This window comes from Crocuta crocuta, unplaced genomic scaffold, assembly GCF_008692635.1.
Source record: "Crocuta crocuta isolate KB4526 unplaced genomic scaffold, BGI_CrCroc_1.0 scaffold675, whole genome shotgun sequence".
Taxonomy (NCBI): domain Eukaryota; kingdom Metazoa; phylum Chordata; class Mammalia; order Carnivora; family Hyaenidae; genus Crocuta; species Crocuta crocuta.
The window spans coordinates 3,831,540-3,841,600 of NW_027528796.1; the positions used below are offsets into that span (position 1 = coordinate 3,831,540).

At 56.1% G+C, this 10,061-nt stretch overlaps 1 protein-coding gene across 1 annotated transcript in view; it reads left to right on the forward strand.

The window, feature by feature from the left end:
• Nucleotides 1–7,011: 7,011 nt before the first annotated feature.
• C2CD2 (C2 calcium dependent domain containing 2) overlaps nt 7,012–10,061 on the forward strand; it is a 44,861-nt gene continuing 41,811 nt past the window's right edge. The window contains exons 1-2 of the mRNA XM_077755373.1: nt 7,012–7,040; nt 7,217–7,571. Coding sequence (XP_077611499.1) covers nt 7,012–7,040; nt 7,217–7,571 — 384 coding nt within the window. The remainder of the gene's footprint in view (nt 7,041–7,216; nt 7,572–10,061) is intronic.

Below are 10,061 nucleotides of genomic sequence, written 5' to 3' on the forward strand. Positions count from 1 at the left end.
TGGAAGCGTCGCTTGATTTGAACTCAAATGGCTCGTTTTGCAGAGAGGCCTACAGGATCTGGAAGGTGGGTCGTCACACCCCGCCCGGGCCAGGCCCACCCTCTCCCCGCACTGACTGGCGGCCTGGGTAGAGGAGCGGCTGCTCGGGCGTGAGTGGGGGTCCCGACCTTGGCGGCCAGCCTTGCGGGCGTTTCCCTTCGTCCTCCTCCGGCTTGATTCCCGCTAATCCCCGATTAGGGTTGACACTCGGAGCCTGAGAGCAACAGCTTAGTGGCGCCCGCCTGCCCGCCCCTGCCCTGGCCTGGGAGACCCCTGCTCAGCCCGTCAGCGGGCGGGGGGGGAGGGGAGGGAGTATCGAAGATGCACTGTATCTTCTGCGCGGGTGGGATTCTCTGTCAGCAGATAGTAGCTCCTCCCCATGCCAGGTCTGCCCCAGCTTTGAATTTTAGGACTGGAGGGAACCCTCAAGTCTTGTAGCAGAGCGCCTTCTGTCCGCTGGGGAGGCTCGTCCGGGCTCACCCAGCCCCTGGGTGGGGGTCCCTGTGGGCTCCCCGCAGCTGGGGTCACACTCCCGTGCACAGCAAATTTCACTCTGAGACCCACACGGTTCCTTAACTGAGGCACAGCCAGGAAGGGTGAAAGGGCGCGATTGTTTAGCTTAGCTTCCTAACAATGGGGCCTGGATGCCTGGCGCCCGAGGACGGATCAGCAGCTTGTGGACTGTCCTATGACCCCGGGTGACCAGTGACTGTGGCAGTGCGGGCCCCTCGTGTCAGCCGGGCCCCTGGGACTCCGGCTCTGGCTCCAGAGGCATTTGCAAATTAGACAGGACGGTGACTCGGGGAGACGGGAGAAGAGGGCATTGCCTCTGGGCCAGCTGGTGGGGCAGATGCCGGGTGTTTGGGGAGCACAGGCGAGTAGCNGCCCCACAGTTCAGACTTGGGATGCTGGCCGAACGCAGGCAACATACTGTGGGTGTCCCAGGGTCCCCAGGAGCTTCTTGCCAGCGGGGAGCCTGCGGATACACACCCGTCCCTCCTCCGGCCACCAGTCAATCAGGGTCCCCTCACCCAGCCACACATCTCCGCCCTGGGGCTGCAAACACGGGATTCCCATCCAGCTGGTGGCGGTTGAGTCGTGGAGAACAGAAAGCCGCCAGGGCTGGCTCAGTCGCTGGCCTGGGAACTAATACCCCAGCATCCGCAGGCGGCAGCCGACGCTCTCCCCCCAGCCCCCTGCGCTTACAGAGCGGTTTGCGGTGAGCGTCAGCGGCCTCGGTGCTGGTGCGCACCCCCAGCACCCACGTGGGAGGCCCTGGAAGATGGGGTGCTGGTGGACAGGCGGCCGGCGCAGGGCGACCCTCTCAAGGCCGCCACTGCTGGGCCACACGGGGGGAGGAGGGCCGGTTCTAGAGCGAGGGCTGCGCTCCATGGCTGGTGCTTCTGCACTTGGACTTGGACGGAAAGGGGCTGCCCAGCTTGGCTGCGGCCCTGAGTCAGGAGGGTCACCAAAGCTATTTGTTTCTTTAGTCGTTTGCCTGGGGATTTTTTTTCAGAGGAATGTTCTCAATGCAGGGGACCAACACTGTGGGACAATTTGTGGTCTTTAAAAAAAAAAAAAAAGACGCTGTGTGAACTTGAAACATGTTATTAATAGCCCTGACTTGTATATGAGCTTTGACATTTTAAAAAGTAAACAAAGCGATAAGACTTCACAGTTTTTCTCTGCAAGCTTTGAGCGCCGCTCACAAAAGTCCAAGCTTCTTGGCCGGCGCCCGTGGCCATAATAAAGGAGGTCAGTTGGTAAGAACGTGAAGGTGACTTTGGGTCAGGGCCGTGGATCTGTCCCACCCTGAACCGATCACCTTTCTGCTTCTCAAACATTCGGGGTTCTGACCCGTGCGGGGCCTTCCCGCAGGTGCTCCCCTCCGTCTGGAACACTTCATTCACCTTTCAGGTCTCAGCCTTGGTTCCGTGAGGATGCTGCCCCGGCCCCGCCCCAGCCACCTGCCCTGCTTCCTCACCTCATGGTCCCTTGTGCCCTCATCAGCTCCCGGGGTGGTGAGCCCGGCCAGAGCCCCGTCCGTCCAGCACAGCCGCTGAGGCACCCAGCACAAGGCTGGCCCCGAGCAGGCGGCAGTCGGGCGGGGGTGGGGGGGGAGCATGCAGGGGGAGTGACTGACAGGCCCTGGTAGAAACTTGTCCTGGAGGCGGAGGAGCAGGGGGCCGTGTGCATCACCCCGTCTGGACACAGGCCTTCCCTCCCTGGGAGCCGGCCACGCCTGGGCAAAGCAAGCTGTTTAATGCGCTTTGTTTTTCACTCCTAAAGAGTCAACAGTGAAGGAGGCTCACTGATGACTTTGCGAATTGTCGACGCGAAACCCGGGGGTAGGCTCCAATTCCTTCTGTTCTTTGCCGTCACCCGTTCTCCTGAAGAGACAGGAACTCGGGGGAAGGAAGAGTGGGTGTAGTGTGGGCGTCAACTAGAATGCGGCCAAAGCTAACTTCCATTCCCATCGGCCCGGCCGTGGGTTGCTGAGGAGGGAAGCGACTTCTTGAGCAGCTTGGAAGAGCAGTGTGTGCCCTGCTGAGGCTGTGTGACCTCGGGCAAGCCTCACCTCTCTGTGCCTCCCCTGTAGAGAAGGATAATTTGGGGTTCAGTCTGGAAAACAGTCCACCATGGGCGAGATGAGCAGTCAGCCACAAGAGTCGATAATGGTGGGCTGTTTCCTTGTAAAGCGTTCCTTTATTAAAAAAAAAAAAAAAAAAAAAAAAGCCCTTTTTGCTTCTTTTAGATATATAGAAAAGTTGCAAAATTAATTCAGAGCTTCCATGCATTCCTAGCCCAGCCTTACATAACCATAACACAGCCTCAGAACCAAAAAATTAGCACTGGCACAATGTTGCCATAATTCTTAGCCCAATGATATTAACATTGCGACATATAAGAAATTAACATCCCTACAAAGCCTTTACACTGAAGACCTTACTTGAATTTCCCCTGGTCTACCAGTGTCCTTTGTTGTTCTGGGGCCCCATGCAGGCCCCACGCCCGGCACTGAACCCCAGCTTCTTGCAGTCTCCCCAGTAAGTCAGCTTGCCCAGCCTTTCCTCGTTTTGCATGACCTTGAGGACTCGGAAGGGGATGGAATTTTGTTTTGCCAAATGCCCCTCAATTTGGTGCTTTCCCAGGATTGGACTGTGAACCCACAGGAATCAGGTGCCCCTTTTAAATGTCCTGTATCATGGGCTTTGTGACGTCAGAGTTCTTACCGCTGGGACAGGGACATTGGAATTGGTCCCAGGTTAGGACGGCTTCTGCGGGGTTTTCTTTTTTATACTTTGTGTTTCCTCTTCTGTCATCCCCTCTGTGGGGAACACACTTGGGAAAGCTACTTTAACACTGTATGATCTGTTACTCCTCAAACTTCAGCTGATTTTGGCACCCATCGTGTATCTGGCCTCCAACATTCGCTTCTGTACAGTTTGTTTGAAGATGGTTCTCGGTTTCCTTCTCTCCTACGTTTATTCATTTCAGTTCTACTGCAAGAAAGAGCTACCGCTCCCCCCCCACCCCCCACGTCTGTATCTACTTGATGACTTGCCCCGTTGCTGGCTCATGGCTACTTCTTTTATTCTGCGGGTTATAATCTGATGCCATTGTTTCCATTATGTTGCTGGAATTGCTCACATTTGGGCCATTAGGGGCACTTTCGTGGTAGCCTCTTGTATTCTTCCATCAAGATACATAAATATATATTTAGCACTTCCTTTCTTCATGACTCCACAAGATGTTTGTTCTAGACTCCTCATATTTTTAATTTTCCCCTCTTCCAGCCCTGGATTCAGCCACCTTCTTCAAGCGGCGCTGAAGCCTTTTCTTGGAGAAGCATTTAGAAACCAAGATCTAGGCGTCGTGTGTGCTCAGTACTGCTGGGGTCTCATTCCTACCAGCCCCTTTTGGTGCGCAGAGCTCGGAAACAAGAGTGTGTTTGCCAGCACACTCACAGGCACGTGTCAGTCATTCTGTACCTCTGTCCGCCTCTGAGACAGCAGGACCTCATACCGATACCTCGGATTGCAGTCCAACAGCACAGAGTCCAGCCTCCTTCTTTCCTTGTTTGTACCTCCCACCCCCAAGACCGAGGCATCTGGCCCTTCCTGTCTGTAATGTATTTACTTACTGGGTCAGCTCTAGGACACACACAGAGTCCTTTCTGCACTGCTAACCCGCACCCACGAGAAACACTTGCTGGTGAGGTTACGCCTCAGGGCCGTCAGGATTTTGTCATCTGAAGTTTCTTAGGTGAGACGTGGGTTATATAATACGGCTCGGTTTATTTGTTAGTATTTGTATTCCGCCTGGGATCTCTCCCACATCCTGATTTTTTTTTTTTAAGTTCATTTATTTAAGAGAGAGAGAGAGAGTGCAAGCAGTGGAGGGGTAGAGAGAGAGAGGGAGAGAGAAAATCCCATGCGGGCTCCACGCCATCAGCGCAGAGCCTGCCTCGGTGCCGTGAGGTCCTGACCTGAGCCAAAACCAAGAGTCAGAGTCAGAGTCCGTTAACAGACTAAACCACCCAGGCGGCCCCACATCCTGATTTTTAAAATTCATTTTTTACCCAGTGACTTGGAACGCCATGTCGTCATATACGAAGCTTCTCTGTGCACTTTGGGCGTGCTCTGGACATGCCGCTCTATCCGCTGGACCGTCTCTGTGATCACACACCTGCCGCACACAGTTGGAGTCACGCAGGCCCCAGCGTGTGTGCGTGGTGGCTGGGACCAGTCCTCCTGGGATTCCTTCCTTGGTTGTGTTCCTGCGAGCGCCGCACGTTGCTTTTCCACGCGGACGCAAAGTCTTGCTGTGTAGACTCTGCGCGCGGACAGAGTGGGAGCGATTCCACGCGCTCGCTAGGCTTCCCGAAACCCGAGCCTCAGGCAGTGTGCGAGGGAAAAGGGATCTCCGGGTCCTTATCTTTAACACAAATAATGCATTTCCTTTGTGAGACCATCATTTGGCATTGAATTTCCCAGTGGAACCTTTTCAGGGTTTTGATGCAGAAGGTGCCAGGGGTGGGGGAGGAGAGCGTGCATCTACGGATATGGGGGCCGCAGGCTGCATCCCGGCGGGTGCTTTAGGCCGTGCTGCTGTGAGTTGACCTCCAGAAGGTGGCCTGCTCGCCAGGCAGCGAGGAGTCTCCCTCCCGGGCGGGGCTTCTCACCAGCCCGGCCTCGGGGTCCGCGCCCTCAGTGAGCTCACGGCCTGCACCTCCCTGGCCAGCGGGGCGCACCGGGCACAGCCTGCAGTGTGGACAAGGTTCGCGGAGCGGTCCGGGCGCTGACTGCGTCCCTCGTGAGAAGCCGACTGAACTCCCCGCTGATGATGGTTAGGGGCTGAGCCAGATGTCGCCAACGCAGGGTGAGGTTAGGGGCGTGTTAGCGAGAATGTTCGGGGTTTTTCAGTTTCACTCTTGGTCCTCAGGAATTCTTAAGAGGTGGCCCCAGGAGAACCCCGTGGCTTGCTCCTTGGCACTGTGCCTGCCCGGAGAGCTCTGCTGCATTTTGTGCCCTTTTATTCTCCTGTCTTTGATCAGGCTGTGTAGACACAAACAGCTCGTCACAGTGGACAGTCCTGGGAAGTTGTGAGGTTGGATATATTTTTTTAACCACCCAGTCAGAACTCGGGGCACCTGGGGGGCTCAGTCGGTTCAGTGTTGGACTTGGGCTCAGGTCATGATCTCATGGTTTATGAGTTCAAGCCCCCATCGAGCTCTGTGCTGACAGCTCAGAGGCTGGAGCTGCTTTGGATTCTGTGNAACTTATGAACTGTGAGATCATGACCTGAGCTGAAGTCTGACACTTAATGGATTGAGCCACCCAGGCGCCTCCCCCAAGAGCGCTTATTTTTATAAAGCCCAAGGTGCACCTGGGTGGCTCCATCAGTTAAACATCTGACTCTTGATTTCAGCTCAGGTCATGGTTTCATGGTTCGTGGGTTTGAGCCCCACACGCTGACAGCACGGAGCCTCCTTGGGATTCTCTCTCTCCCTCTCTCTCTCTGCCCCTCCCCAGCTCACACAGCTTGCTCTCTCTCTCCCTCTCATTCTCTCTGCCTCTTCCCCCCACTAAAAATACATAAGCTTAAAAAAATAAATTAAAAAATTGAAAAGGCCAAGACTTGGTAAACTATTCCAGCCCTGATTTATTATTTTATAAAGTATCAGTGTTACTGCTTGCGTCATATTAATTTAGTTGCATATGTCTCATTTGGAGGTTAAAACATTTTTTTTAAGTTTATTTATTTTGAGAGAGAGAGAGCATGCACTTGAGCTGGGAAGTGGGGTAGAGAGAGGGGGAGAGAAAGAATCCTAAGCAGACTCCGTGTTATCAGCACAGAGCCAGATATGGGGCTGGAACTCACGCACTGTGAGAGCATGACCTGGGCTGAAATCAAGGCGCTTAGCTGACCGAGCCCCCCGGGTGCCCCTCATGTGGAGATTTTTAATTGCGAGAACCCACATGGACATAGGCTGATAAGCCGCAGAAGAGTTTACTCACGGGTCCGGTAGGGTGCACGGAGCTGAGGGCAGAGCTGACCCAGGAGACCTTGGGGACCGGGAGCCTGGCAGCGCCCCAGCCCTGTGAGGCTGGGGCTCAGGACCCCGCTGAGCACAGCAGCCAGGCGGGTTCATCTTTTTTTTTTTTCTTTCTTTTAAATGTTTTATTTACTTTTGAGAGAGAGAGAGAGACAGGGCATGAGCAGGGGAGGGTCAGAGAGAGAGGGAGACACAGAATGTGAAGCAGCTCCAGGCTCCGAGCTGTCAGCACAGAGCCCGACACGGGGCTCGAACCCACGATCTCGGAGATCATGACCCGAGCATAAGTTGGACGCTTAACTGACTGAGCCACCCAGGCTCCCTCAGGCGGGTTCATCTTGAACCGAGGAATCTCAGAGTCCAGTGAGAGGCGGCCGGTCCCGGGGAGAGGGAGGTGGGCACCTTAAGTCACGATGCCAGCAGCCACGCGGAGCAAGGGGAGGCGAGGCTCTAAGACCAGAGGGAAGGCCGGCCTTTGGCAGAAGAGGCGGACAGAGCCCTTGAACCTGCTGTGCTTGGGCAGACACGAGCTGACCCGCAGACATGAGCCGCCCCAAGCGCCCTGCCCCCTGGAGCTGGGCTTCTCTCCTGCCGGTGTGAACACGGCCATTCATTCAGGATTCGCTTCGCCATCGTCCCGGCCGCATGCCTGCGTTGTCTGCCTTCCCGCCCGGCACATGGCGGCGTGAGCAGGTTCTCCGGGGGGAGGGAGGGGCGCTCACTGGTGTGTGACCCCTGCCGCTGTTTAGAAGCCCACGTTGGAAGGAGGCGGAGGCGTGTTCCCAGATTTGCAGAGCTTTCTTGCGTGTGGGTCAGTTTGAAGGAGGGCCGTGTGCGCGCTGGCCCGCCTCACCGTGCTCCCCTTCCGTTCCAGGGCCCGCCGCTCCTGTGCTTCGAGGAGGACCCGCTGCAGCAGCCCCTGGAGCTGGCGGTACAGCAGGTGTCCAGCGTGGCCAGGTCAGCGCAGGAGAAGGTGAGCCGGGGTGTGGCCGCCTGCGTGGACCCTTGTCTACCGAGGGAGCGCTCGTGAAGCCTGGGGGTGGGAAGCTAATTTGGTCTTAGGATTATTGAAAATGTGGGCGCCTTAAAAACCTAAAAAAAAAACCCCAAACCAGTCTGGTCTATCCTCTGATGAACAGACACATAAAATATGGCAGATCCACCCACTGGAATATTATTTAGCCCTAAAAAGGAGACCCTGCCGCATGCTGCATGCACGGGCCTTGAAGACTCAGACCTGAGTGAAGAAGCCACATCTCGCGTGACTTTGCTTATGTCACGTGTCTAGGATGGACCCTTCTGGAAAGACAGGAAGTAGATTTGGAGTTGCCAGGCACTGAGCGGGAGGGAGGGCGGGGGAGGACGGAGACTGACTGCTCATGGATGCAGGGTGTCTGTCTGGGGTGACGATCATGTTCTCAAAGCTGGTTGTCCGTCTCAGTGAAATCCATCAAAAAAAAAATTAATTGCAGAGTTTAAATGGGCAAGTTAAACGATACAGGAATTATATCTCAATAAAATGCACATATTTCTGTGTATGTGTATGTACATACGGCATAGATTTGAGGCCTTTCGATGCTACGTCGAGATCATTTTCCAGTCCGTGATTGTTCACAGGTTGAAATTACTTATTAGACTGGCCAAATACCATAAATAATTAAAAAAATTTTTTTCATGGAAAGTATCTGTGAGAAGTCCTAAGAAGCTTCCTCTTACATATAAGGCTTGCGTTGCGTGTCCTGTGTCTGCCTACCTTTACTGTCGAGTTGCACACATGCCATTTAGCAGACAGCAAGGGACACGTGCGTGAGCCCAGGCAGGTGGAGAAGGAGAGCATCACCGGACCCCGAGCCCCACCCCTTGGATCTGCTCCCTATCCCTGCTAGAGTGTTGTTTGCTGCTCTGGTTCCTTTTCTTTATTTATTTAGAGACAGGGAGAGCAAGTGGGGGGGGTGGGGAGAGAATCCCAAGTAGACTCCAGGCTCTGAGCTGTCAGCCCAGATCCTGATGCAGGACTCGAACCCACGAACCGTGAGATCATGACCTGAGCCGAAGTCAGACGCTCAACCGATTGATCCCCTCCGGTGGCTTCTCTCTAACTACAGCTCGGGCTTCTGGCTGGACCAGAACTTCTCTGTCCATCTTCTGTTGGTGCATAAGCGAGCTGTGTTCTCTTTTCCACAAGCACAGCACAGCCGCGACGCACCCACGGGGTCCCCATCCCCAGTGCTCAGGCGCGAGCAGGAGGGTGGCTCACCAGCAGATGCGCTGCAGGGGTGCATGCCTCGGCTTGAGCAAGCGCTCCCAAATTGGCCAACAGAGTGTGATTNCCCCCCATGACTGTGGGGAAGGCTCTGGAAGACACTGGGGCTCCAGGAGGAGACTGGTGGTACCAGGGCGGGGTGCTGAGACCAGTGTGGCCCATGAGGCCTGGGAGGGGCTGGACACGCAGGTGGCCCCGTGCTTTTATGACATGGGAAGGGGGTTGTCACGGCCGGCCTCGCCTGCCCAAGGGCCCCTGCTTGGGAAGCACCTCTGGGCGCCGGAGCAGCCTCCCTGTCATTGATAGGGACCGAAGCCCTTCACAGCGGGCAGTCTCTGCTTGGTGCTTTCAGACACGGTCTCCATCTGGGAGGAACAGAGTTCAGGGCTGGCCCGGGGGTGTGGAGGAAGGAGCCGAGAGGTGGACACAGCAATGACCAGTTTTGAAGGTCTGGATGCTTTTAGCGCCCGAAAAGCAAGCTTAGGAGGTGGATGGCGCGACCGTGTTTGTTTCAACACAGACACAGAAGTGTGCGCGCTGGTTACCAACACAGATGCCCGCCCTCCGGTGCCCGCACGTGGCCCCTCCCTCTGCTCCCCCGGGAAGGGGCCGCTGCCCACCGCCCGCAGCGAACTCTCGGAAGCTTCTTACCTCCTGCAGACTAATGGCAAAGGGCACCCGGGGTCTTGTTTCGTTTCATGAGGTTGTTCAGAGTTCTTGGCTTCCGTGTTTTCTTGGCCGAAGGAGAAATGGGAGTTTGTCGGTGCCTTGTCACGGCTGCGGGCAGTGCCGCCCTCGGTCCCAGCCGGCCAGTCGGATGTCACGCCCCCTTCCCCCCCACCCCGAGTGCGTCGGGAAGGGGGGCCGAGTGCCAGCCCCGGACCTGCACACACCCACCAGTGGGGGGCGCTCCGCTGGGATCTGCCCGGCTCCCGGGAGGCTGGGTGTGGAAACCCCTGGTTCGAGGGCCCTGCGCGCTCACGGACGCGCCTCTCGGCTGACCACGCGCGTCTGAAGAGACCAAGCCAGCCAGGTTCATTCAGTTTCTGTCCTTCAGTGACCTTGGGTTGCAACACCTGCGCCTTGGGAGGTGGGACCACGCCAGAGCCTGTCTGTGCTCTGGCGCCGGGACCTTGAACCTTGTGATCTGGACCCACCGCGTCGGGCAGGACGCGGAAGCAACGGCGCCCTTCTTCTATG